Raw genomic sequence first — 26,513 nt, forward strand, 5'->3', positions numbered from 1 at the left:
GGGTAACAGAGCCCACGTGTGCCTGCTGCCTCCAAAGGTAAGACACCCAAGGGGTCTGTCGCGGACTGCGCTGGGGCTTCATCCATCAGTGCAGAGACAGGGCTGTGCTGGGAGCTGTGGGAGCTGGCTGGCATGATCCATGATTTCCTCCTCATCCTCCTTTTGTCCTCCCAAGCCCCACTTCTGCTTGATGTAACATCATAATAGCTTAGAAGCATTGAGTACAGGCTTGCAATCCCCCGGTACCTAGCAGGATATCTGCACGGAGGATCAGATCCATTAGGATTAGCTAGCTGCTTCTTGGTTTGCTCCAGCAAAGTGGGCACTCCACACGATTGCCATGTGCCTCCAGAAAGGAGCCTGCAATCACGCCTTAATTTTAACCTCCCTGAAGTTCAGCCATGATACCCACCTTGGCCATCAGCGCAGTAATTGCTTCACTAATCCCACTGCAGAGGGAGGAAAACACAAGCTGCAGGGTTTTGACCATACTGGGAGAGAAACATGTGGTTTGGACAAACCAAAAGCCAACCAGATTTTAAAAAAATAACGTTGAAAGGATATTGTTTATTGTGTTCCCAGATCAAACCCTAAAGGCAGGCAAAGACGCAGTACGTTTCAGAGGGCAGAAGGGAAACCACTTTCCAGGTATGCAAAGAAAATGAGAGGGACATCAGTGGTGGCTGGCACAAGGCAGGAGACTATTCATTTCTCCAGGAGACCGGTCAGTGCCAGAGCCACAGGCCACCCCGGTAGGGCCTGCCGGGCCAGGCGTCCTTGGGGACATCGTGCGGAAATGTTTAACATCACCCCCATCCCCAGCCAACCGTCCCAGCTCTCTGTCGCAGGTCACCCCAGGGGGACACCAAAGCCAGTGTGTGTCCATCGGGCTGCAACTTCTCCGCGGGTTTAAGCTCAGGCTTAATGCTAGCATGCTGCTCATGCAGCCAAAACCCCAGAACAGCAATAGTTCTGTTTCACGGGGTCATTTTTTTCCCCGGCTCACTTCCGTGCCATGCAAGCACTGGGAGGGCACGGCGAGGAGTGGGGATGACCTCTTTCCGCAGCCACACCACACCGGTGGGCTTGTGCAAGTCATGACATGGCAGCCTCGCTTGCTTCAAGCAGAAATCCCCCCAGCTGCGTTTGAAGCAGCCTTGGAGGCAGCAGGAAATGAGCACCACCAGGCTTTGTGCTGCCGGAGCTGGAACACGCTTGCAGACCCCCTGCCTCCGATGCCGCAACAGCTGCTTGCTGCCTGTGACAAGGATCTCAGGTGCTGTCACCTCCTTTGGTTTCTGACAAAAGCTGTGGCATCGAGACAGCTCCAGGCATCAACGTGTGGTGTACAGCTCAAACCACACGGAAACGCTTCAACTGCAGTTCAGCTTTCACTACAAATAAGGCTGCCATGTGCCACTCAGCATCTTCCAGGCATAAGTGCGTGCATATCATCCTGCCCGGTGCCTGGGGGGCTGCCAGCCCCTTCCACCTGGCTTGGAGGAAGCCCTGGAGCAGCACACACGAGCCCCCCGAAGCCGTTCAGGCTAGGATACCCACCCACCACCAAGCCTCCGACTCCCTCCACATCTCTGAGCAGCCACAAATTCAGCTGCGCAATGAAGGCAAGTGCGGGGCCAAGTTTGACATGAGAGGGCCACCCAGCCGGAGCAGAAATCATGAAACCCTTCTCAGACAAAAGCCCTGGCTGGAGAAAGAGGAGATGGTTGGGCAACCTCAGGCGCACACTTCCTGCTTGCAACACGCCCATAAATCACAGCATGAACGACATACTGAGCTCGGCTTAATCCCAAGCCTGATTAAGTATTATTCCAGTTTTTCCTAACAAGTTTCCTCACTGTTCTTTAGTGTCCTTTAGGCTTTTATCAGCATCTGCTGAGATGATCAGACACAAGTCTTTGCCCGTCTTTAAGGCAATACCAATCCCCCAAATACTACTCTCCCAAGGTAGGTAGAGGCATGGGAGAAGATGGACTTTATCAAACTAGCCTCGCCCAAGGTCCACAGTAGAGGACAAAACTCCAGCAAGGGTCACAGAAATACTTCCCTGCTCAGCTGCTGGAGGTAAGGGAGTTGCTGCAGGATGCCGAAGGCACCCTGGATGCATGGCAGAACATCAGTCGGATACTCTGGTGGGAAAGCAGAGTAACCTGCCTTCTGGGTGCTACTGCAGCGTCAAATAAGGAAACCCATTTGAGAAGCTTTGCTGAGTTGATCAAAAAGCTAAGGAAATGTGTATGGTGAGTTAAATTAAAGAGCAGAATGGAAAAAGCTGACTTACTTTGGGTCTAACAATAGCTGGAGAAAGCCTTTGCCAAAGGAAGCTGAGGTTGCCAGCAACATATGTGGAAATGTTATTAGTTTCCCTAATAACTTGCACTTGCTGCAAATGATATAATTTTTGTCTATTAGTGAGAGAACAAGCGCAATCAAATACACACGAGTTTGTATTCTGCGTGCTTCCCAGACAGCACTGCAAGAGGTCAGCCCGGAGCCAGCGACGCATGGCGAGGTGACATCGCACAAAACTCATGCTGAACAGGGCTGGGATGAAGCCACCACTGCAAGGAGGTCTGGGAGGGAGTGCTGAGACAGCTGGGACCATGCTGGGGTCAGCGCTGCTGCTGAGACCATCTCCGAAGCCTGTCTCCATCACTTCTCTGGCTGCTTGGGGAGAACCGAGAGAGAAATCAGAGAGAAAACATCCCGAGATTCAGTCACCAACCCACTGGATGAAGCACACAGCAAATTGGCCAAGGATAGCTGAGGGCAATGTGTGTTGTACAATATTTTTTGTAGCAGTCGGTGCTGTCCTGCTGCAGGAGCGACTGCACCGTTCCCAGGGAGCACTGGTAATGGCCAGGCCAAGAATCGCTGGTGCTAATTTCTTTCATTGGCAGCACCAGAGCATCTTCACAGGGGCTACATTACACTTCTACTCATTTTTGGAACGGTTTGTGCTACCAGAGCAATGTACAATGGCCCACAGAGTCAAATCAGGAGCTCTCCCCTTCCGTATCATGCTCTGCTCTCGCCTCTTCTGCCTGTGCTGGGGGCCAGCGCACTGACACCTCCTGCACTGCTCGGAAGCGGAGATCGACTCATTATTCCCGCTTTGCAAACTGGAAACAGGGCAGAGAGAGATGAAACACCCTGACACAGTCACGCAGTGATATGTAAAATACACCCCAGCCTCCAACATCAACTATGTCTCATCCCTCTCCCTTTCTCTCCTTGCTGAGTAACAGATCTAGCAAGATCAGGCAAGATTGCCAGCCTGAGTCTCCACCTCCTTATGCCATCCTCTACCGTGAAAACCAGTTTTTAAATGCTACCCTTTGACATTAGATCTGTTTTATACCCCTTGGCCCATGGGTAAATAGCCAACGAGGGTGCAGGACGACGACTCCTGATCTCCCCCCTAGTTCCCCACAGAGCTGAGCTTGCTCTGCAGGCTTTGCATCTCCCCGCGGAGCATCTCTGCCTGCGTTTTGGAGAGGAAGGAAAGCAAAGAGAATCTGCCTGCCGCAGCTCGCCGTGCCAGCTGTCAGGCAATGGCTTTGCATCCCAGGAGGAAATTGGCTGTGCCAAAGCCTGGACTTTCAGGCAGGGACCATGAGCGCTACCACTGATCCCCTCCGAGTCACCCTCAGGTGGGCCGTGCACCCAAGGGTCCTTCGATAGTAAGGGGCTAAGGGGAAGGTGTCCCCCCAGCGAAAGGGCGCAGTGACGGTGGGACACACAGAGGAGGGAGCAGGGCGAATCTCTGTTTCCCCATGGGACAGTGGGGGTCAGCCCTGTGAAGGGAAGTCTGCCAAGGGATGGCCAAGAAACCTGCTGGGGACAAGGAAAAATAACTGTGGGATTGGTGGTAGCTCGTCTGGACACGCTGAACCTCAACAGGTACCAGCATCACCAGAAGCCTGCAGTGACAGAGGGGACAACGAGCATGTCCCCGACCGGACACTGAAGCCACCCAGGTCCTTCTGCAGGGCCGGAGAGCAGGCAATGGAGAGTAACAGGGGGATGAAAGAGGAGAAACACCTTTTAGGTTGATGCTGCAGCTTTTAGCATATTTCTACACCCTCAGCAGCCCAAAAGCAGCATTGTCCAAATTGCTCTCTATGCGCCCCCACCCTGGGAGCTGGCTCTCGTTATTTATCGCAAGTGCCTGCCTCCCATATTTAGGACAAGTCTGCCCTGGATTCGTCCTCCCTTCCCCCCGCCGAACTCAACAACAGCCAGAAATATCCTCTAATCTCTTCTGCTTCACCTGTAATTTGTCGCATGCTGGCAACGAGTGGAACCGTCTGCCTTTGTCAAGATCAAAAAAGCCAGGGCAACCATGTGATCTCAGCGTACATTAAACCCCCCCTCTCCCCCCTCCCCCTCCCCTGTTGGCTCGCCGCAGAAGGGGGAGATGTATCTTCGTCTTCCTGTGGCCTTCTTCCTCCCCCTCACATGTCTCCTGCCTTTTGGAGGTGCCCTGGGTGAAGGGGCAGGGAGAGCCAGCGCCAGCAGGCAGCTGAGGGGGTCCTGGACCCTCCTCCACACCGAGCTGGAGCTGATCCTGGGGACGAGGCAAAGAGCAAGACATGCAGCAAGATGGACCACACGCCACTGAGGGACATTAGACCTCCGAGGGCTTTACATCACTGCACGTCATCCTCCCGCTCTGATCTTGGGGTGAGAAAAGCTCAGCCTACATCCATAACTGCAGTGTTCCTGCATGGGCTCCTTCCTGCCTATATCATGGGCACGGGAGCGCTGGGCTGGGCAGAGGCCGGCCAGTCAGGGGGGCGAGGGGGAAGGTGCCCAGGAAGGCGTAGGATGGAGGTCAGGGCTGCTGGAGCTGCCGCAAAACCTCGCACAGAACGATTCAGCGTGCAAAGCTGGGTACTGCTGCTGGACGCTGTTAGGGAAATTCCCTTCCCTAGCTATTACATCAAGCAGTCTTTATAGTATCAAAGCGTATTAACTTTGTTAACATATATTAGTTCACATTATACACCGCGATGTAAGGAGGTAGTGGAATTTTACTGGAGCCTTTGGTATTGTTCAGGCTTGAGCAAACTAATGGACACCAGCTCATGGCAAGGGCCAGGGGGACAGCCCAGCCCTGGCAATAAGGACTTTGTTTCTCGGAAGCTTAGGGCTGTCCGTGATACCCCTGGACAGCCAAGATTAGGCCACCATCCTACCCCTCTCACACGTCTTTGAAACCCCCCGATGAGCGCCTGGCACGACTGACCCCCGGGACGCCTGGATGCTGCAGGAATACAGTTGCTTTGCGGAGTTTTACCGTGATTAGCAACCGGTAGCGTGGTTGTAAGTGATCAGTCAAGCCGTCTGGTACATGAACGCTCGGAGGGCCACAGAGCCCCGTGCAACCCCCACCCGCGGTGCCCGCCGTGGCCGGGACACCCCCGCGCGTGACACCAAGCCCCCAGCGCGCCGCCACCCGCCCGCCCGCTTCTCGACGGGCCCAACGCGCACGCGCGCCGGCAGCCCCGCCCCTCCCCCCAGGCCCCGCCCCCGACGCACTACGTCGACGCTACGCAGAGCGTGGCGGCGGTTTGAATTCCGGCGGGCGGCGCTCTCTCCCGCGGTCATGGCGGTATTGCGGCCCTTCGACAAGCTCCCGGCGCTCAACTCCGCCGTCTTCCTGGTAGGTCTGGCGGCGCCTGTCCCCACCATACCCTCCCGGGGCCCGGCCTCGCGGTCGGCGCCCGCCTGTCCCGCACCCTCCGCCGCCGTGGGCCGCGCTTCAGGGGCAACGGCCGTGCCTCAGCAGCAACGGCCGTGCCGGCCCCGCCTCCCGCGGGGATAGGCCGCCTGGCTGCGATATGCAAATGCAGCCACTGGGGCTGGCCCCGCCCCCCGGCGCCGGTTCAGGCGGGACCCCCGGCGCGGTGGCGGGGAGCAAGCCCCGGGCGGCGGGGCTGCCCCCGGCACCGCCTCCGGGGCGGCCTTTGACCGTGCTTTTCCCTCCTGTCCGCGTAGCTGGTGGGTTCGGACGAAGGTCTCCAGCAGAAGCTGGCGGAGGCGATGCTCCGAGAGAAGAAGAACTTCAAGATCAGTATGTGAGTGGTGGGGAGGGGGATGCGCCGCCTGCGGCCCCGGCCGCCAGACCGTAGCGGGATCGTACAGGGGCCCTCTACCGGCTTGTCCAAGAGATGGAGCCGAAGCAGCGGCTGTGATGCGAATTCACGAAAAGTTTCTGCTTCAGAAATGCACGCACCGAAATTGCTTACAGATGCAGCTTCTACCCAAGTGGCGGTAGTTGGAACTGCAGAGCGTTCGTTTCAAGGAAGGAACTTGCTCTTGTGAACGCTAGAGTGCACTGCTGCGCGGATGAGGCTGGCAGCTGCAGAAGGCAAAGTGCTCTGTCTTCAGGGCAAGCAATTTGGGCATGATTAGAAATGCGGGTGGAAGTAATTCTCACATTCATCATGTTCACTATGCACATACCATTGCCCTTTGCGTGTTGCACAGGTGTTTGATTAATGAATTGCAAGGGTATGAGAGGAGCAAAGATTTTTTTTTCTTTTGGGAGGCAGACATATACAGGAATTAAACATCCTGGGACAAATTGGGACAAGTATAATGCTTGCAACTACTTGAAAGCAAACAAGTTTGCCTGAAAGCTGTCCATTACTTTTGGTGCTCTTCATAGCTGTTTTCTGGTTTGTATGTATGCATGTGCTTTTCCTCCTCAAGCTATTAAGATGCATTTGGAATTTTAACTTTAGCTGCATGACAAGTCCTGTCTTAGAAGCTTGATTAACTAACTTTTTACAATATAATGTCCTTGACAGCTCTCTTGCCAAGACCAAATGAGTTTAGTCAGCTCTTCAGAAGGTGTTTGTGTTATTTTGCTGCTGTAATCCAAGACTATACAGTAAAGGCAAATCCGAGCTAATGCTCTACTAGCTAGTTAGAGCAACTGCGCTGCTCTGATCATGGCATCTTGGATGTTTGTGCTAACTGATAGTAAATTAATTACCCAATTTTCTGTGCAAATCCTGCAGCCTCTGCCGAGCTGTGGAGTGCCATAACTAGATGGCTACTGGTACTGCAGCTGGGTAATTACCCAAAGGCATGGAAGCTTATGCTCTACTATAGGGCAAGATAAGTCCCTGCACTAGTATCACTAGGGAAGCAGAAGTCTGTGACAGTTTTTTTTCTCACTGTCTTGCTATGGGATTATACACATTACAAAGAAATATGGTATCTTGTCTGGCAAGTCTACCTGCCAGATACAGCTGTTGGGAGAAAAATCGCAAGACTGGGGTTTTTGTGTCTCTTATGACTAGGGAAAAAAAGGCTTCTGCAGCACATATGTGGAGGCTGCTGACATAATCTAGTGATGATGGTTTAAATATAGTAGAATTCCAAATAGTGGAGTGTTTTTTGGTGTTTTTTTTTGTTTTCCTTCCCCAGACAATGAGATCTGATACTTTCCTTTCACCACAGCTTCTCCCTAAATTTCACCTTAAATTTATAAGCTTGTTTGTGTTGCAATGTGTCTTTCAATTGCATCTTGCTCATATCTTGTGTTAGTTTCAGAATGTTTTTGTTAAATCATACCTTCCTTATTTATAGGAAACAAAACACCTTTATTTGGAGACTGGCAGACGAAACTACAAACTGCAAATGATTAATAGAAGAGATTGTGTACTGTAGTCTGTGGCTGCTGGATGGGGAAAACTGTTAAGTCCTTAAGATTTAATTGCTAGAAGCAATATTCCCCAAGGAGACCAAAATCAGTGTTTCTCTCTTGGCTCCCAGAGAGGAAGTGGATTGTGAGAGAGATTGAAATTCTGGGATTTTTGCTTGTCCAATCTATCTTTCAAGTGATCTTCCAAAAATACGGTGCTGATAATATTCTTCCCTGTGGAAGGCACAGATATGCACTACTGAAGCTTTTTTTTTGTTTTGGTTTGTTGGGTTTTTTTCCCCCTAGTGGAAGGAAACACAAAAAATCCCCACACCGTAATTCTTCTTCCAACAGCTGTATCAGCAGTGGTGGTATTGTGTAGAAGGACACCTAAACTAACCTAGTAACTCCTGATGCAGTTAAAGGGATAAAAAGGGGGGTAATGGTATAATAGAAGCTCTTTCTGAGTTATAACTTCATCTATAAAGCTATACTAGTAATAAATTTCTGGTTTAAGGTTTTGTGAATACAACACACCTTCCAGTAACATGGACACCTGGGAAGGTAGCCTCTCCTGTGTAAGCCTCTCTAGAATGTGACAGGAAAGCACTGACTTTACTGTCACTGATTTTAACGGAAACTTGGCAGCAAAATAGACCTGTTAGCGTTAGAGTTCACTTTGTTAGAAAGGACTCTTCTTAACAATTAAATAAAATGACTGCCATACAAATCTGTGCAGAGAAAATGTTTCTGTGAGTCTTGTTATGCTCTAATAAGCTTCCCATTATAAACAACCTTGTCTAGCAAGTATCATTGTGGCTGTCAGTAGCTATGAGTAGGCCTAAGATATAAGAATACCCCTTAAAGAATCACAGTGTCTCTTCAGTGCCTACATATTTAGTAATTAGCGGGCTTCCTGGTTAACTTGCTACATGGTGAACTGCAATGGTTGTGTGGTTATGGTTAAGTGGATACTGCCTTGCCAAGCTATTTGGTTAAACTGGCAAATTCATTATCTTTCAGTCACCTTGCTACATCCCTCCCCTTACCTTCAGAGAGGGATCACCTTCGGCCCAGGATCGATCTGATTGCATTTATGATTGACATCAAGAGCAAATACAGGTAAAAGAAGGGCAAAAATATGAGAGAGGAAACTGATATTCTTTCTTGGATTGATGGCTAAATCTACATTTTTACTGTGCCAGAATCACCGAATAGTGGATTTCAAACCCAAGACTTGGTGTGGTGGGAGAGCTCAGTAATACATACAGTGGTTTTCTGGCCTCCAGCAATGGATTAGGACTGAACTGCTCTGTCCAATAACGTGCCTGTTGTGCACTAAGTTGCCGTAGCAGAGAAGGCAGAATTTATTCCTGGATCCAGACGTGGGATGATATGAAATGAGCTTTGGAAAGACACGGTCTGTAAAATTAGATGGAAATGATGGTGGTGCTGTTAAGTTCTCTGCAGTAATATGTAATTAAGTAATATGCAGATGGCTGATGTGTGCTGGGCAGTCCTACCTAATAACCAGCCAGTTGCTGCGTCTGTGTCCCCAGTTCACTGATACTGCTGGTCAAGTGGGATCAGCACTACGGATGTCTCTAGGCAAAAGAGAAAGGTCTGCAGGGATTGATCCCTTTTCTCTCATCTTGTGCTCATCTTTGTAGAAATTATATTTGTGTCCCCAGGCCATAAGTAAAGACTTGCTAAGGCACAAAAGTCAGCATTTTATTACTTACTTAACTTGTGACTGATGATCCTGGGCTCTCATTTACCAAAAGTGACAGGCCCAGCTGCATACTTACAGCACAGATGGTGCTGCAGAAATGTGTGGGCTAGCTCTTCTGAAAGAGCCGAAGTTGTGCTGAAGTTTTGTTGGATGTTAATGAATTCGGATGCTTAGTGTCTGCAAATCATGGAGGACACCATTCAAACTAAGCCTACTGTTGAGTCTTGGGTAGAAAGGATATGTTATGGATTATTAAACAGCTGTGGGTATTACAGAAGTCTCTGCTGCCATGCTTTTAGCATAGACCATAACTCTGCTGGCTCACAGATCAGCAGATGTTAACATCATTGGTTTTCTAATTGTGGTTCTGAAAGTTACTCCCTTTGTCCTTATGCTGCACTGGTTTTACCTCCCTGTCCAACTGGATTGTCTGTGCTTTTCTGACAGCTTGAAGAATGTCGAAGCTTCCCTAGCTCATGTGGATGCCAGCTTCTTCCTGGGGAAAGTGTGCTTTCTTGTCACTGGGGGTACGTATGGCATCTGTCCTCTTCCTGCTCTCTGAGCAACACAACTCACTGTTGCTTTCCTTAAAACAGGGCAGTGACTAAACTTGAACCAAAACAAAGGAAACGAGCAGCTTTGCCGAAAGCTTTGTTTAAATTATATCTGAACTCATCTGCCTTTTTTTATTGTTTTCTTAGATAAAACATGGTTCTCTTATCTCATGCTCACTTGCCCTCTCCTTTTTGTTTTTGCCAGTCAGACCTCTCTTCTCTGTCTGTAATCCCTGAATATGATTTGTGTTACTGATCTTTATTTTTTTTTTCCTGTGGCACTGCAGAAGTCTGTTCTATCTGCTCTTGCAGATCTCTCTTAACGATAATCTTAATGAGCAGTGAGGAGCATATGATACTGTGGTAATAAAATGAATCTAAATGGATGAGCTACTAAACTATTAAGTATAGTTTTAATACAAGACTGGTATCCCTGCTGTGTACTGTCTGGCTCTGTTGTGCCTTTAATCTCTCTCCCTGCCCCTGCTCCCCTCCCCCCCAAAAGCAGAGAGGGTGCTTTCCTGCATACCCTCCCTACTTCAGTGCTGAGGAACTGGAGGGGCCAGCCTATACTGCTCAGTGCTGGAACAGAGGTGCTGTGTCCTTGGAATTTGGGGGTCAGGAGGCCTAATTCTGGGGTGGAGAAGAGTCTTGGCATTGTCTTGTGCTATGTCTCTCCTGATGGAGAGAAGTCCTTGGAGACAATCTCCTTGTGATACTACATGAGCCAGGAGGGCTTCTGATTAATGAGTAGAAGATTCTGCCTCTGCTGATAGTATACTGATCCCTTATCCAAAATGTTAATGTTACAGCACTCAGTAATGTGGCGATATTATTCCTGCTGTCAGTATTATGAACGACTTCTGTGCTAATTCCGTTGTGAATCTTGTATCATTCTGTTTGTACTGCACGCTATTGCCTTACCTTCTACGGTGCTCTCAAAATTAGCTCTGGATCGTTTTGTGGATGGGGAATTTCCTGGTACTTTCCTTCACTGAATGTTGATTATGGGGCTTGTAATGTGGGAAAACTTTTTCTGTAGTTGGCAGGGTGAATTACTGCAGCGTAGAGATGAATGCCATCTGGAAACTGGGAGAAGTCTACTGCAGCCCCGTGCTATTCTGTGAGCTGGAGGTAAGGTGCTTATTTGGTGTCTGAAAGGATTTGTGAATTCCACTGCTCTCTGATCGTTAGGAACATCATTACATTAGCAATAAATATATGTACATACGCTACTGTCTTGCGTACTTGTCAGACCAGACTCTTTCTACAAGAACAGTAGAGGTACAGGAGTCTGACCGTCCTTGAAATGAGTCTTCTAGAGTACCTGCTCCTTCCTGTGCTCCTGCAAAGCCTCAGGAAGCCAAGTCTAAATAAACGAAGACTTCTTTGATATGCAGAGCCTTGGTACACTTGTTCCTTGAGGCGTTTTTTTCTTCCTGGGAGCCCCTGAGCTGTTACTTGCCATGTGACTCTTGCCCACGTAATGCTTCCTGTTAGCCAGGCTTTGTGGCTTCACAGACTGTTTTGCCATCTGATATGCCACTCTTTCCAATTACCTGCTTGGTCTGAAAAGCTGGAGGGAGAGTTTGGCATTCAGCGGTAGCACACTTCACTTTTCTGTGTACTCATCCTTCCACCCTCAGAGTCTGCTTCCCTACCAGCAGGTAATATCTGTGCCTTTGGCAAGCCCTTCAGGGGCTGTACCTTCCTTAATATTAGGGGAGTAAATGGGCCTGTTTGGGGTTTTCTGTAGGTAGCTGCTCTGAACCATACTTAATGCTGCTCTGGTTCTTTCTTTTATCACAGCTTAGCACTGCTTTTCTTTTCTATTGATTAAATAATTTCTCCATTTTCTTTCCAGTTGGAAGGGATACGAGTTGCCACCGCTCAGCGACTTCTCCGGATGTTACAGATCTGCGCTGGTCACGTACCAGGAGTTTCTGCCTTGTCCTTTGGCTCACTGATGAGGAGCTCTGCTGATGACTAGCTTCTCATTGTGAGAATTCAGCCACACTCATCATTTTTCTTTCACTTCAGGCATTCAAGCTGCTGCAGTTGGAATCACATTGGGAAGCTTTTTTGCCTGACTTGTTGTGACCCCTCATCCAGAGCTGTTCCTAGTTGCTAATCTCTCAAGAAAAGCTTGATTCCTGTTCAGTGGATAGCATATAGGTGCTGAGGGAAGGGCAGTTTGGATGGGATTCCTATCCTGAATCCTATTTCATGATCAAGTTTGAATTTGCCAGTGGGCAGGAGCTACATGTTTTACTGAGAGAACATCGGAAAAACTATCCCAAATGCCGCATGTCGCAGTTGAGTATCTTAGTTTAGTACTAGAGAAGAGGCAGCAGGCTCCTGCTTCCTTTCTGTTGAAATACCTTGGACTAATGTGAAACCTCGCTGCCAGGTTTTGTCTCCCCTCCAAGAGAATAATGGGGAAGGAAGGCTGTCCTGCAGCTTCTAGGTAGACTGCAGTTGGCAGTTAATGTTCCAGCTGTGTGAGCATCTGCCCAGAGAAGGGCTCAGTATTTCCATGCCTGATACCTAATTGGGGAGGAAGGGACTAAAGAAGATAATCTAGCACTTCAGCTTTCTTTTAGATCGTTAAAGAAGGCGGCTCCATCTATCAAGCCCAGGATAACCCTAGCAACCCAGCCTCCGGGGCTGACCAGAGAGGAAATACAGCAGCCTGGACTACAGCAACATACCGAAAACACACGTTGTCTCTTGCAAGTTGGGTGTATGCTGTGTATAATCCCTTAACTAACAGGTTCTTATCAGCAGTAATTCATGCCTTATTCTTACTGCAAGTCAGTAGTGTGTTTTGGAGTTCTAAGTTAATAAAATGTATAATATTTAATAACTAGTTGTATGTTCTTTGTTTAGGTATGCGGCATGAGCTCTAAAACCTACAAACGCTTGCCCCAGTTCGCCCTGACAGCGAGGCTGGTCCTTGCTGGCAGGTTGAACTTCCAGTTAGTTGGTGGGCTGCAGTCACGGTTTCAGCCACGTGGTGGTGGCAGAAGCTTTCCAAATACAACCCTTCCTGTATACCGAGTTGAGCCACCTTCCAGAATACAGTGTTTCTTGAAACACTGGGATGTTTCTTACCCAGAATTGCATGCCAGGTAGTAATGAAGCCTAGAGAGAATGTGTTAAGCTCCCCTCTGGTTTAATTTATTTAATCCCTAATAGTCTGCTTTAATGTTCCTAGGTGCAGAGCTCTAGCTGCGTGTGCTGTTTCGCTTAGCTTGTTTCTGACATCTGTGAGCAGGAAAAAGCAGAAAGCAGCACTGCAGGCTTAATCAGCTGTGAGTCTTGGCAGTCCTTGCAAAGACAGCTCAGCAAGGCACAAAGCCTGTATCCTTGCTCAGAGGACGCACAAATCCTAGCTCCAGTTGTATTGTTGCTGGCGGGGGAGGGCTAGGTTGTTTGTCAGCTGGAACAAAAAGAGCTAAACCATTCAGCTGTGTTATGGTGCCCAAAAGGATGGGAGTCTGGCTAAAACCCGAAGGAGAAAGACGTGTGCGAACTCTGGTGGCTGTGTAAGAAGGATTGGAAGCTTAATGGGCATGCCCTACTTCCAGCAAGCTTTGTGATCCTGAAGGTACTAGCCAGGACTTTGCTGCCAGAGAGGGGCAATCATGCTGAGAAACAAGTTTCTCTGTCGGTTATGCTGTCTCAACCTCGCTCTCGCTTTGGGTCCCTCAAAATAAAAGAGAGCATGATTTAGAATAGGCTGGTTTCGATTTGTTCTTGATGTGCAGGTGCAGTCTGGGGGAGGGAAGGAAGGGCTGCGGCATGAAATGAGCCAGTCTTTCATGTCCTCCGCAACTGCTGTAAGGTAAGGAGACTCTTCTGTCTCCTAGATCGCTCTCCAGTTTCCTCTAATAACTATTGGACTCGGGTAAAATCCCTTCGGCCTCAAGAGTAATTTCCCTGTGCTTTCTTAACTGGTGAAAACGAAACTTTCTTTGGAGCACCCAGAATGCTTTGTAGCAACCCATACGTGCTACTGTCCCTTCCTGCACCTTCAAACATAGGGTTTTTTCCACTGCCATGTTTCAGATGCGGTATTTCTTTCCTTTGACTGCTTTCAAAGAAGAAAGATGCTGTTTGTACTTCCTACAGGTGGCCAAATCCCAGCTGGTACAAAATAAAATCTAGTTCCTTAAGAGCAGCATCTCGCTTCACCTTAGGGCAAATATTTTTCTTACTCTTAGGAAAAAGTCTTTGCTAGAACTGGCAGGGGAAGTGGAGCGTATCTAAGAATATGACACTGTGTTGCAGGTCCATCATGTTTTACAACCAAAAGTAGTTGGGACACATCTAAAGCTACAGCTTCAACTATGTAAATACCTCTAGGAACTGTCAGCTATTAGTTTAGACAGGCCGTAACACTGCCCCTACCAGAGAAGACAAGGCAGCCGAGGATATCTTTCATCTGGATGGGGTAGCCAGGGCTAATGTTTGATACAGGTCTTGTGAATGTAGTACTTGGATTGGGATCAAAGGCATGGCAAGCCTGAAGCTGAATTAAGGCTAGTGACTCAGGTTCTGTTGTTTTTAAACATCACAAAAGAGCTTGCCAAGCTGGCTGAAATCTAAGCTAACAAATACTTTGGAGTTACTTGCTTTCTCTTCGTCTCTCTGTTGCCTCAGTTCCCTATCCCTGTGGAGACTGACAAAGAGAAATCCCCCTCTCTGTGGCAAAAGTACCCATGAGCGTTGCTGCTTTGACTGCTTCAGTTTGTGGATGTGTTTTTCTTTGTCAGCTATGCCAGCAAAATTTAGCGTAAAAGCGGTTTAACTAGTATAGAAGACCTTGCACCGGTTGTGCTGGTGTAAGCTTCAGTCATGCAGTGCTTTTTTTCGAGTGGAACTGAATGAGGCTGTAACAGGGTCTCTTCTGCTGCGGCGGGTTGACCCACAGGATTTTGCCTTCAGTCCAGTCACTTGAAGAAGATTTTGTATCCTCAGCCTGCTAGCTGAGCTGCTCACAGAGGGGCTCTGTGAGAGATTTCAGCACAAAACAGCTTGGTTGGCATTACGTGTTGGGATTATAGCTCTCTGCCAGCCCAGGTTTTCCAAGGGAAGGGTTTTTTTTTGCTGGCTTTGCCATACCAGCAGTTAAATTAGACCAACTTTTAAGCGTGATAAGATATGATATGCTCGGTCTATACTAACAGGAGAGAAAGTCTGTGTACTGATATAGTGCCTATAGTAAAAGATCTCTCTGTCCTGGAACAAAGAACAGAGAGAAATCCAGCCCTGGGGATTTTTCTGTCCCTCCAAACCTTGAAACTGGTGGTAGAGATTTAGAGTCAAGGCCACCTCTAATATTTGCTTTGGGGATTGGTTAAAACTGGATATCTCTGCTTGCCAAGACCTGTAGTTCAAAGGGGCTGGCTGGCTTAGGTCAGCGGTGGCGCTCAGCAGCTGTGGTCACGCTGTAAGAGCTGCTTGGTAGCTCTCATCATGACCACTGTCCACAGCAGCAGTGGACAAGAAGGGACTCCTGCTCTGCTGCCTGGAGCTGACCTGCAGAGCTGTGGCAGAGGTACCTGCTCTGTGGCAAAAGCAAGGGAGACACTTTCTCCCATGGGGTTTTTAACTTGTCTTGGTTTTGCAGGAGCATTGGGCTTTGCTCTGGCCGGATTCCAGCTGCTCTCTCTCCGTTCAGCTGGCCCAGATCCCCTGGCAGTCTCCTCTGCACACTGAGTGTTCTCCACTTCCCACCCTGAGCTGGTGTGCAGTGTTGCTGTGGGCTGCTGAACAACTGCCACTTCCCATTCAGTGACCAGCTGTCCTTCACTGGTGGGGAAAAGTGATTTATATGCAAGAGAAAGCAATAGCTGGCACAGCCCAGAGCTGGAAGCCAGAAACGCTGGGCTCGTTTCGCCTCTGTGGCTGATTTCTTGCATGACCCTGGGCACGTGTGTTAAAATTCACTGTGCCTCGCTTGTTCTGCCTCTACAACAGGAGCTGCTGGAGGGGTGTGATGAGGGTGAGTTCACATTGCTTTGAGGTCACAAATGTGGAATTGGGTGGAAGCATTCAGGAGAAACCATTTTTCCCTAATTAGCAGAGTTTGATTTTTAGCTAAGTTCTGGGGGATGGAGGGTTGGTGGCACCTGGCTGCAGGGCATCTCCTGAAATCGGCCGTATTTTGTGCTGCTTACCTGCCTGACTCTGCTGCAGGCAGGCAGGCAGGGTGGCTGCCTGAAACTGGGCTGTGATCCTTCTCATAAGGCGTTGCGGCATGGTTGGGTTTTGTTGTGAACTGGAACAAAACCACCCTCTGAATCGCTGAAATTCCCCGCACAGCTCAATTATCCTTGAATTGGCCGGTGGGAGAAATCAAAGTCTCTGGATCTCTTCCTCACTGTTAAATATTAATACGGCATGGCAATGCTAGGCAGGGCGGCATCCCCTCGGGTCCGCTCTGCGCAGGAGGGGCCGTCTTGGCTGTGAAGAACTGGTGTGCGAGAGAGGTTGGGCACACGGGACTCAGGAGTGATGTGACTTGCTCAGACTCCTTGGCAGCTGAGTAGCGCAGGCTCCCGGCCCGTGCTGGGCCACGTTTCCCTTGCCAGGGGCTTCTTCTGCGGGAGCTGACACGTGCCGCGATGCTGACTTCCCTCGTCCCCCTTGAGCTCTCAGTGTGGTGGGGCGTTTTGCGAGGAGCCAGGAAAGGCGCCGTGCCCGTCCCCCCACCCCGCCGCCTCCTTTGCCGAGGGAAGTCAGCGGTGTGTGAAAGAGAGCCCATGTTTTACATATACGCAGGCTGCCTCCTCACCGCCAGCCCAGGTGCAGCTGCGGGCTGGGCGCGAGAGCCCCGTGGGCTCTGCGCGTCACGGGAAGGAGCACCGAGGTGGGGCGAGGACAAAAACAAAGAGAGAAGCCACCTCCCCTTGGGAAACCTGGCCCCGGTGCACGGAGGCTGCTCTGTCCTTCAGATCCTTCCACCCTCTCCGCACTAGAACAAGCTGTGCCAGGGCCAGCTGAAGCACCCGTGCTCTAGAGCGGTCTGCATGCAGGAGCAAGGCAGAGGCACACTGCCGAGCACTTGGAAAGACCTAAAAAGCCCAGCTAGCATTAAACACGCCAAGGAGGCTTCCCCCATTTTCTGGCAGCATGGAGTATTTTCCTTTCCTGTCTTCCCATGGAAGCTCACCGGTCCCACCGTGTGCCCACCCTGCAGTGACAGGGTGACCGTGCCGTGCTGTGGCTGGGACCGCCTTGCTCCTGCCCTGCCGGCTATGTCGTCACAGCACTCGGGTTGGCAAAACACCTTCGGTGTTTGCTGAGGGTCAGCAGTCCTTGAGGCACCATCGCAGGCTGCACTGGTCAGCTCAAAGCTCTCCTGAACCTCTGTGCTGGCTGCTCTCCTAGGTTTGACGGCAGAGTTGGCATCGCCCCAGTGTGAACATTCATTTTTTTCCCCCCATTGCTATGTTTCCTTTTCTTGCTCTTCCAGAGATGACAGATGTGAAGCCAGGGCTGCGTTTGACTCAGCTCAGTACGTAACAACCTGTAGTTTGTGCTGCAGTGGAGCACCTCTCTTCAAAGCAATGTGCCAGCATCAACTAATTAATCCTCATTCCCCCGTGGGACTGAGGGGTGACTCAGTGCCTCATGCTGTTATGCCGAGCAGCAGAGGATCAAAGGCATTGGAGCTGGGGAAGCCCTGGGATAGCACAGTGTCACTCTGTGCCGGCACATGGGGCACCTGTAGTCTTGGTCTCGCACGCTTGTCTCCAGGGCTCTGTCCAGGCTCCTTTTAAGCCATGTAGAGAAGGGCTGAAAGCTCTGCTACCGTAGAGGCGGGGCTGGAGCTGCCTTCACCTCGCTTTGCAGTGAGTGTTTTTACTACCTGGTGTTCCCTTTTGATCTTTTCCATCCTGTTGCTCCTTTGTTATAATCCGACGTGGCCATCCTGAGCAATTCTGCCTCCTGTTCTTACCTGCAGGTCCTTCACGCCTCCGCTGCATCCCTGCTTGGCTGTGCTGAGCAGCAGGCGTGGGCGTCTGCATGAAAGGCAGGGGCAGGGAGGCTTAGGCACCGTGGAAATAGAGCTGCGGTGGTGGTGCATGTCCCCCTCGGGCTTCGTGACCCTCAGCGAGCTGCATGCCAGGCTGTGCTGGTGCAGCATGGTGGCCCCGAAGAAGTGCAAACAAATCCCAACATCTAGCCTTGGGCTGCCCTGGCATCCATCATGCCACCACCTCTGAGCTGCTCCTGGGGAAGGGGAGCTGCTTGCACGCAGATGTTGGATAATACTGACCTAGTTCGAACACAAGTTTGTGGGCTGGGAAGTGTTTGCCCGGCCCACGGGGAAGAGAAAACCCCTGCGGGGCAAGGGCTGCTGCACCGCGTCCTCTGCTCTGTGTTATGAAGGAGACAACACGTGAAGCGTGTGCTTTCTCCAGAACCTGGCTCTTCCCTCTTGCCCAGGTTGCACGTGAAGCATCACCTGCGCGAGTCCCCTCTGCGTGTGCATGAGCCGTGGTTTGGCTGAGCTCAGCCACTGCATGGGACTAAAATGTAGTGATGGTGTCCTATAAATTATATAGCCGGTATGTTTGCCATCTGCTCTGTGCTGAAAGCTGAGTGTGATTGAGACCTTCCCCCCTTCCCAAAGCTTAACTCTCTTGCCAAGCTTGAAATGTGTGCGGATCTCCTGTAAGTGGTTCTGATTGAATCAGGTAAAGAGGGAATTTTTTAAGCAGGCTGCAATGTTCCTTGCACCCGAAGTGAGAGCTGAAGCATAGGCCAGCATCCTATTACTGTGAGACTATGAGTAAAAAGTGAGTCTGATTTCATGCTAATTAGGTTCTAAAGGGAGCGAATCTTGATTGCAGTGGTCATATCAAAGAATCAAAATAGTAATGCAAAAAGCAAAGGAAACCCCAGAGTGATTCATATGAGAAGGGGAAATAAAGACAGCCATGGAGGAAGAAGGAGTTTGAGGGGGACTGAATTGCTCTGCTGCCCAAAAGCAGAGGGGATTTGAATCAGATTATCCTCATTAGATGTCTCTTTAAAGCAATCATCAAGCCAAATGAATGGTCTGGGGGAGAGCTTGCAGGCATGGTGTCTGTGATTATCACCAGGGATTTACAGTCCTAGTTATCTAGCTTAGAGACAAGATTATTAGGGGGTATAAAGCTGTATCTGCCCTCAGCCTCTAATGTGTTTTTTTAGGTTGGGTGATGGGAGATGCTACGTTGCCGCACGGTCCCTCGGAAGCCTGCCTGCATCCCCTGGTGGTCCAGCCCCCTGCGGCGTTGTGGGTGCAGCGCGGAAGGGGAAGGCAAGTGTGAGCCAGGGAGCTGTGCCGGCCCGGAGGTGTTCCCTGGGGGCGGACGGGCAGCCTCCCCGGTGGACTGTGGCAGAGGGCAGGACCTCCCCTATGGGTGCTCTCACTGAGACAGCAAATGGGGACAGGGATCTTGGAGGGGAGATTATGTCCGCCTGCCTCAGCGGTACTGCTCACTCCCCCCAACATCTCCCTTCCCGTGGCAGCCTGCGCCGGTGCAACTCGCCCTTCTTCCAGCCAGAGCCTTTGAGGCCCCGAAGGTTGGGAAGTTGGTGGGGCCGTTACAGGGGGAGCTCCTGCGAGCTGTGGTGAGGACCCTCCTTTTGAAAGGGAATCGATGGACTTTGCCCACAGGTCCCTTGGAGGCCGGGGGGGGTGAGCACGGAACAGGGCTGCTGGCAGTCCCTCTCCACCTCCCCAGCTCTGCGTCCTTCCCTTCCCCACCCAGTGCATCGCCCCCCTGTTGCTTCCCCAGGCTTTGGCAGGATGGCTGAGGCATCGCGCCCAGATGCCAGCCAGGAGAGGAGGGGCGCGGGCTAAATCCTCCTGTCAGCTCTCTCCTACATCACATCCTTAATGCGGCCATTGCAATTTGTAATGTTATTCCGCATTGAAGCCGACCTTTTTACACCAGGCTGGTACCCAAAGGTCCGTGAGAAGCCGGAGAACGGTGTGGAGGTACTGGCAAGCGTGGTGATGCCACCGTAGACTAACGGAATGCTGTCGGCGCAGAGGTGCTTCGGCTGGAGAGGGAGGAGAGGGGAGGCTGTCAGCGGGAGCCTTGCAGCCGACAGCGCGGCGGTGACGAGCTCGCTGCCAGAGGCAGCCGGCCGGCCGCAGGGCCCGCTTCGGCTCAGTGGAAACGCGCTTCCTTGCTTCTCATCCCGGATTGGGACCGCACTCATGTCCAAACACGTGCCACTTGTTCCTCCTGCAGCACTGCAGTCCCTCTCGATGCTCCGGGGCTGAAACCAGCTTGAGTTTGGCATCTGACCAGCCAAGCAGCCTACAGTCAAAGTCCCTATGCTCCCTCGGCTCAGCCGCTCGCGGGGCGTTGTCCGGCGGTGACAAACAGAAAAGTCGGAGCTCCCCGGCGGTGGGGGTGAGGGAGGCTGGCCTTGCGCTTACTGCCACTGCCCGGGCCGGGGTGGTGGGAGGCTGCAGGGCAGCCACAAAAGCCAGCTGAGGGACCCACAAAAGCCAGCTCAGAGACTCGTTTCTGGAGCAGTGGTTAGTACTGGAAACCACGCAGGCTCTTGTACCCTTACTCGGGCTTAGACTGCTGCAATCTGCAGGTGCTACAGGAGTTTTGGGGGTTTTTTTGGTGTGCTCTGTTCCCTGTTTGAGCTATGCTTTAAGTTATCCAGGCATGCTGCTGGTTTTTAGCATCTCTGTTAGGATGGCTCCTGTGGCCAGTGCTGAGGAGCGTGACGGCGGAGCAGCCGTGCTAGGGCTGGGCTGCAATCGTGGGGGGCGGTGGGTGTTATTTGTGTACGGGGAAGAAGGGTGGTTGGATGACAGGCAGCGGGGTAAATTACAACAATTGAGTGCCATCAGGAGAAACATCATTTTTTCTGTGTTGGAATAGCTTGCAAGCACCTTCCTATTTTCTCAAGTTGCCTTCTTGTTCAAATGTATTCACCAAACCATTCCTGCACGTGAGCCGGAGCTGCAGCTCTCCTGCGAGCAGTTCATTATAACGAAGCGCTATGCAAAATGCAATCGGGGCTGCTCAGTTTAGTTTTGACTTCCAGGCTGACCCAACCGGTTTCCTGTCCCTTGCTGCTGGAGCAAGCTGCACAGGGTGGGGGCTCAAAGGGAGGCAGCCCCTCGCCTTCACCGGGTTTTGATTTTTGGCTCTGGAGTTGTCTGCTGGAGACCTCCGTGCCCCGAGAGCGCAGCAGTGGGGCTCCCCGCTGCAAGTGCCGGGGAAGTTTCTGCGCTCAGCCTGGTGTGCCAGGGAGGTTTCTGCCCCGGCGTATGCGTGCCTGAACCAGCTGAACCCTCCTGCTTGGAGGTTTGTAGCGCGGCGGTGCATTGTCCTCAGCCATTTGTTTCTGTTTCGGTGCTGGAGGTGCTGCCTGGCCCTGCCAGGGCACGTGAACGCTCCCTAACCAGCCGCAGGCAAAGCTGGGAGGGGCACTCGGCCTCCACCCACCCACCCAAGGGGGTCAGCGCGAGCTTCCACCCATCCTTAGGGTGGGGATGGGGGCAGCATCCCTGCCGCAGGCAGAGCGGGCAGGGGATTTGCTCGCGGGGACGTCCAGGCAGAAGAGCCAGGCTCAGCTAATGGTGTGTCGCTCATGGCATGGGGGGCTTGTGAGAGCCCGGGCAGCGTCTGGGGACCCAAGCCTCACTAAGAGAGTCCCACCGCACTCTGCGGAGCAGCAATAGCAGCCAGCACACCGGCTGGAAACACGCCTTGCTCCCCCCCACTGCCTGCTCCTGGCGGGGGAGGTCGAGGGCTCAGTCCCCCCAGGGCAGGGTTGGGGAGGGGGGGTTCCCCCATGTCCTCAGTGCTGCTGTGTCCCTCTTGGACTCTTGGAGCAGGGAAGGGGGAATGGGCAGAGGGAGCTTGAGCCCAGGCAGTGCCGACCCACCGCCCTCCCTCTGCAACCCTGGAGGGGTCTTCAAAGAGCAGCTCACCGTAGAAGCCTAATTTGGGTCCTCAACCCCACCCCCAGAGGGGTCCAAGTCCCTTTGCAGAGGGAGCCAATGACACCTGCTTGTTTTTGCTTAATCTCATGGACAAGCACAGCTCCAGGGACTTTTAAACAAGAAGGGGAGGAGACAGATGATGTTCGGCAGAGCCGGTGCCACCGGGGCACTGCCCCACGCCAAACTCCCCATGCAGGTGGCTGAGCAGTGCCACAAAACTCCTTGGTAAGAAGCGGAGCGCCTATGGAGGGGTCTGGGTTTAGGGTGTTGGTGAATCTCTTGAAGCCTTCATTTTCTCACCTTATTCCTAAAATCTTCCCAGATTTTTTCCCTAAGCCGGGCTGGCTTTGAGAAGGCAGAGCAAAGGAAGGACTGGGCCGTGTTGGGGCATCCCAGCAGATCCCAAGGAGGACGTTTATGCCGGAGCCCTGAAAAACCGGCTCTCGAGAGCCATAGCGGGACCTTTCAGGAGGGGGCGCTTCCCACCAGCTGGCACAGAGGCGCTGGGAAGGGGCGCAGGGGTGAGGTGCCGAATGCGCTTTGGGGGTTGGCTCCAACCAAAGCCTTCCAGCAGCACCATCTGGATGCGGGGCAGATGTCGGGCTGTGCTGAGGCGTTCCCAGGGCGTTGGGTGCATCCTGTCAGGGGTTTGTCCCAAGGTAACTGGGTCTGCTTGATAAACACCTCGCGGCTTCTCTGATTGACGAGCCTTTGGGTTTCCGGTGCACACGAGCACAAGGTGAACTTTCGGTGGATATTTTCTGCTACAGGCGGTTCTGCAAGTGCGTGCGTGAGTCACTTCACCCACACCAGAGGAACCGCTCACACGAGTCCGGTCGCTCATGTGTGCACAAGCACGCGCAGGACGCCGCCATCCCTCCCCGCTCCCGGGATCACCGGTGCTGCCCTGTCCCTTGCTGGGTTCTCCATGGGGATCCCAGCAGCCAACCTCGGCCGACGCCGGCCCTCCCGGTGCACGGTTGGAGCAAACAGCACTGGACATCGAGCTCTCCGACTCCAGGATTAAGACATAATTTTTAAATCGCTCATTTGATATCTTTGCTGGGTTATTTGTTTAATAAAAGCACTTAGTTAGCCAGAGTCCCAGGCTCCTGGGGCTTTCGTTTCTCTGCAGAGGAGATAAGAAAAGCGCATTTCCTTATCCAGTGAGTCATTTTTTCTGCTCTTTAATTATGCATTTGTGCTATTATCAAGCGTATTCAGCTCTTAGATGCAAACAGTTCAAACTACTCACCAAGCTTTAACTTTTACCGCTCCAAAAACGATCAGCAGCCGTTACGAAGGGCAGGGGAGGCAAAGATGGGGGAGATGAAGAGGGGCACGGCTGATGCCCAGAGCCAGCTGGGCAGCCTGGGCCGTGCTGGTGAGCAGGCACACGTGCGAGTGCCGCTGGGGAAGTCAGCGGTGATTTTCTCCATGAGTAAGCGTTATCATGTGCGAATTCAAATATCATTTTCTTGGCCCAGGAGGAAGAAGATGGGCTGGGAAGACAGCGTGAAAGAGCTGCAGAGGGGGATAAAGAGGGCTTAGAAAATGGGAGGGAATAGGGTAAGATCAATCATGGCGATGAGGCTGCAACATCCTTCCACGCAACAGCACTTTATTTGCAGGAGGACATCACGGCTGCCGTCCCCGGGCACCCCGCCATGCATTCGCAACTTCAGGTTTTCACTCCAGGTACCGAAACGGGAGCCATCAGCGGCTGAGCTCTACTGTAAACCTCACCCTCTCTGTCAAAGGCAACATGTAGGTACCTCGGTTTGGGCTTTCCCTGGTGCATATATTTGACTGGAGGGGTCACAGAGTTAATCTGTAAGCGTGGCACTGCAGATGCCAGGACCCATTTCCCCCAGTGAAGGGAGAGGGGAGGGAGAGGGGCAGGTGACAGTGCTGCAGCGGGGCCCACAGGAATAGGGGCTGGGGGTCGCTGAGAGACGACTGATGCGGGGGAAGCACAGTGGGGGGATTTCAGGGGGGAGGGCAAGAGGGGGATGATGGAGGAGCATCCCCTTTCGGGAAAAGGAGATCAGCAGGTGGAAACACCGTGGGGCAAGAGGAACAGCAAAGCCTGTGGAGCAGGGAGCTGTTTCAGGGGCAGGTGTCCTGACCGAGCACTGGCTGTTTTGTGGGGATCCTCTGCCTCCGTGCACGGCTCCAGCCCCACCAGCCCACAAGGCAAGATGTTTTCTGCTCCCTAGTCCATACCCTTATGCTTCTGCGAGCTGCCTGCCAGGGACAGCGAGTGCTCCGGCTGCACTCTCCTCCCCGGGGCTCTCCACTGTGGAGCTCAGATGTGGCCTGGAGCGAGCCTGAGCTTTTTCTCCTGACCCCTCAGCCCTCCCTGCTGTGGTTTTCTGAGCCCATGGAGATGCTCCCAGTGCACCCTGACGCTGGGCACATGTCCCTCCTGCTCCCATGCTCGCACCACAGCCCTGCTCCTCGCCCGGGGCGCAGGGGAGGCAGGGAGCTGGGTGAGGTGGGATACGGAGAGATGTCCTCCCCCCAGCAGGTACCTGCGCAGGGGCGAGAGCAGCCTGTTCAGCGCAAGCATGGAGGCAGAGGGTGCCAAGCTGGCCATGCAGCTCGTGGCTTCGGAGCTCGGGGCTGCGCCGAGAGAGGGAAGTGCTTGGCGTGCCCCTGCTCGCTCGGGGAGTTTTACTTTGACTAAGTTGGAGGGGGAATAACTGAGTCACAGGCGCAGGAATGGAGGCAGGGCTCTTGCAGCTCCTCGGAGGAGCCTGCAGCCCCCTGGGCTTGGCACAGCCATCCCCGCCGGCACAGCGCAGCCGGGCAGGGCACTGCCCCGCAGCCAGGCGCGTGTGCACGTGTGCGAGGGGCGAGGGAGCGAGCGGCTGGGCACGCCGGCTGGAAAGGGAAGTGAAATCGCAGCAGGCGTGGAGCCAGCAGGCAGCAACCGGTTTTGGTCGGGACTTTCACTGGCCCGGAGCCCCGCAGCGCCCGGTGGGGAGGGCTGAGATGGTGCTGGGGCTGCTTTGGTGCTGCCCAGGTGTAAGCCACCCTCCGGGGATGCTGCTGGCAGGGAGGGAGATGCGGCCGGGGGGCTGGGAGGGTCCTGCCGTAGGGCAGGTCCTGCCCTGCGGGGCATGGGGTGCTGGAGAGCTGTGCTTGGGCTGCGACCCAGTGTGGGGAGCTGGTGCCTGCATCCCACCCAGGGCTTCAGGGGGTGGGGTGTGGAGGCTGTGGGCTCAGCTTGCCCAAAAGCCATTGGAGAGGGGCAGGCACATCCAGGGACCAAGTCCTCTGGCCTGTCTCAGAGGAGCTTGGTTGCCCAGTGGGGACGCCTGGTACTCTGTCACCTCGAGCCAGAGTGTCCTTTGGCTTTTCTCCTCCTCCCCTCCCAGCCTCGGTCCAGGACAGCGAGTGGCAGAGACCTCACTAGAAAGAGCCTGGAGGCCATAGCTGCTGCGAGGACGGGACTCCAGCAGTAAAGTCCCATTAGGGCTCTCCTGGCCAGGGCAGGTCTCCTGCGCCGCTTCCTTCAGCTGAGAGCAAGCCAGCAACTGTGGCTGGTCCCTTTCTTTCCTACGGGGTGAAGAAAAAGGGGACATGATTTTTGTTTGGTAAGGATGGAGAAGAGCCACCTACAGCACTGAAATCCATCACTTATCCACTTCAGATCTCAAGCATCAGGCTTTGACGTGTGGGTACCTGTGGCAGGATGTTTCTCCTGCTCCTGATCAGGAACACCGACAACCATTAAGGGTTTATTTAGTCCCTTCCAAGGGTATGGGGACCAGATTTGCTTGGTGTGACCTGCTTTGCCCATGCCCTGGGCGGTTACTGAGCAGAGCCAGATCTGAATCCCAGAGAATGAGACATGGTGCCAAGGGGCTGGGAGGGTCCTTGCCACAGGTCTAGGTCTGGGATGGAAAGGATGGAGAGAGCAAGGTGATGAAGAGCACCATCATTAGTAGGGATGGAGAACACACACCAGTTGGCCTGCCCATATGGCAATCCCTAACAGGCCGTGTCCTGGGGGCAGTGGGAGCTTTGAAAAGGGGAAACCTCGATGCCCCTGCACTCTTTTCTCCTCTGGTCCTTTTCTGCATTTCCCACCCAAGCCGTATCCGTGGCCCTGGGATGGAGTCTTGTAAAGATCTGGGCACGAGGTAGCCTCCTGTAGGCACTGGAGGATGCCGAGGGGGCTTGTCACCAGCCGGCAAGGGAGGGTATGGGCTGGGGGACATGTCCGGGCTGGGGCGACGTACGGGTGGGCTGGGGAAGGGTGAGGGCTGAGGAGGTGACACCGTCAGGCTGGGGTGCCTTGCTGCTGGGCGGGGTGCTGCGTGGCTGGGGCACGCCAGGGGCTGCGAGGATTTTGGAAGCGTATTTAGGAGGAGAGGGGTAGTTTGAGGGCACGTTGCATGGGCAGGCAGGGGTAGGGCTTGAGCGCTCGCTCTCCTCCTCCCCGCTGAAGATCCGCCCCGGGGCAAGCGCAGTGATCTCGAGCCCCAAGGGAGACGACGCAGCTTGACAGACTGTATCTCCCTCTGCCACGGGCCCCGGGGCGCTGCGATTTCA

General features: G+C 52.8%; 1 protein-coding gene across 2 annotated transcripts; it reads left to right on the forward strand.

Annotated features, from left to right (window-relative positions):
* The first annotated feature begins 5,567 nt into the window (after positions 1-5,567).
* CENPM (centromere protein M) lies at positions 5,568-12,828 on the forward strand. Of its 2 annotated transcripts, XM_075153783.1 has the most exons (6): positions 5,570-5,689; positions 6,025-6,104; positions 8,705-8,803; positions 9,861-9,940; positions 11,010-11,101; positions 11,832-12,828. In XM_075153783.1, exons 1-6 carry the CDS (start codon positions 5,633-5,635, stop codon positions 11,955-11,957), a joined length of 534 nt encoding a protein of 177 aa, XP_075009884.1. In that variant the 5' UTR covers positions 5,570-5,632; the 3' UTR covers positions 11,958-12,828. The 2 variants fall into 2 exon arrangements, with proteins under 2 accessions (XP_075009893.1, XP_075009884.1); XM_075153792.1 differs by lacking the exon at positions 8,705-8,803 and having other exon boundaries at positions 5,568-5,689.
* The last annotated feature ends 13,685 nt before the right edge of the window (positions 12,829-26,513 follow it).

The sequence above is a fragment of the Calonectris borealis genome, chromosome 1 (genome assembly GCF_964195595.1).
Source record: "Calonectris borealis chromosome 1, bCalBor7.hap1.2, whole genome shotgun sequence".
Classification (NCBI taxonomy): Eukaryota; Metazoa; Chordata; class Aves; order Procellariiformes; family Procellariidae; genus Calonectris; species Calonectris borealis.

What these genes read in the sequence shown, in the direction of transcription:
- CENPM (XM_075153783.1), top strand. Translation starts at nt 5,633, where the DNA reads ATGGCGGTATTGCGGCCCTTCGACAAGCTCCCGGCGCTCAACTCCGCC. An exon ending in TCAACTCCGCCGTCTTCCTG is followed by an intron (nt 5,690 to 6,024) that starts GTAGGTCTGGCG and finishes CTGTCCGCGTAG; the next exon opens with CTGGTGGGTTCGGACGAAGG. An exon ending in TGCTATTCTGTGAGCTGGAG is followed by an intron (nt 11,102 to 11,831) that starts GTAAGGTGCTTA and finishes TTTTCTTTCCAG; the next exon opens with TTGGAAGGGATACGAGTTGC.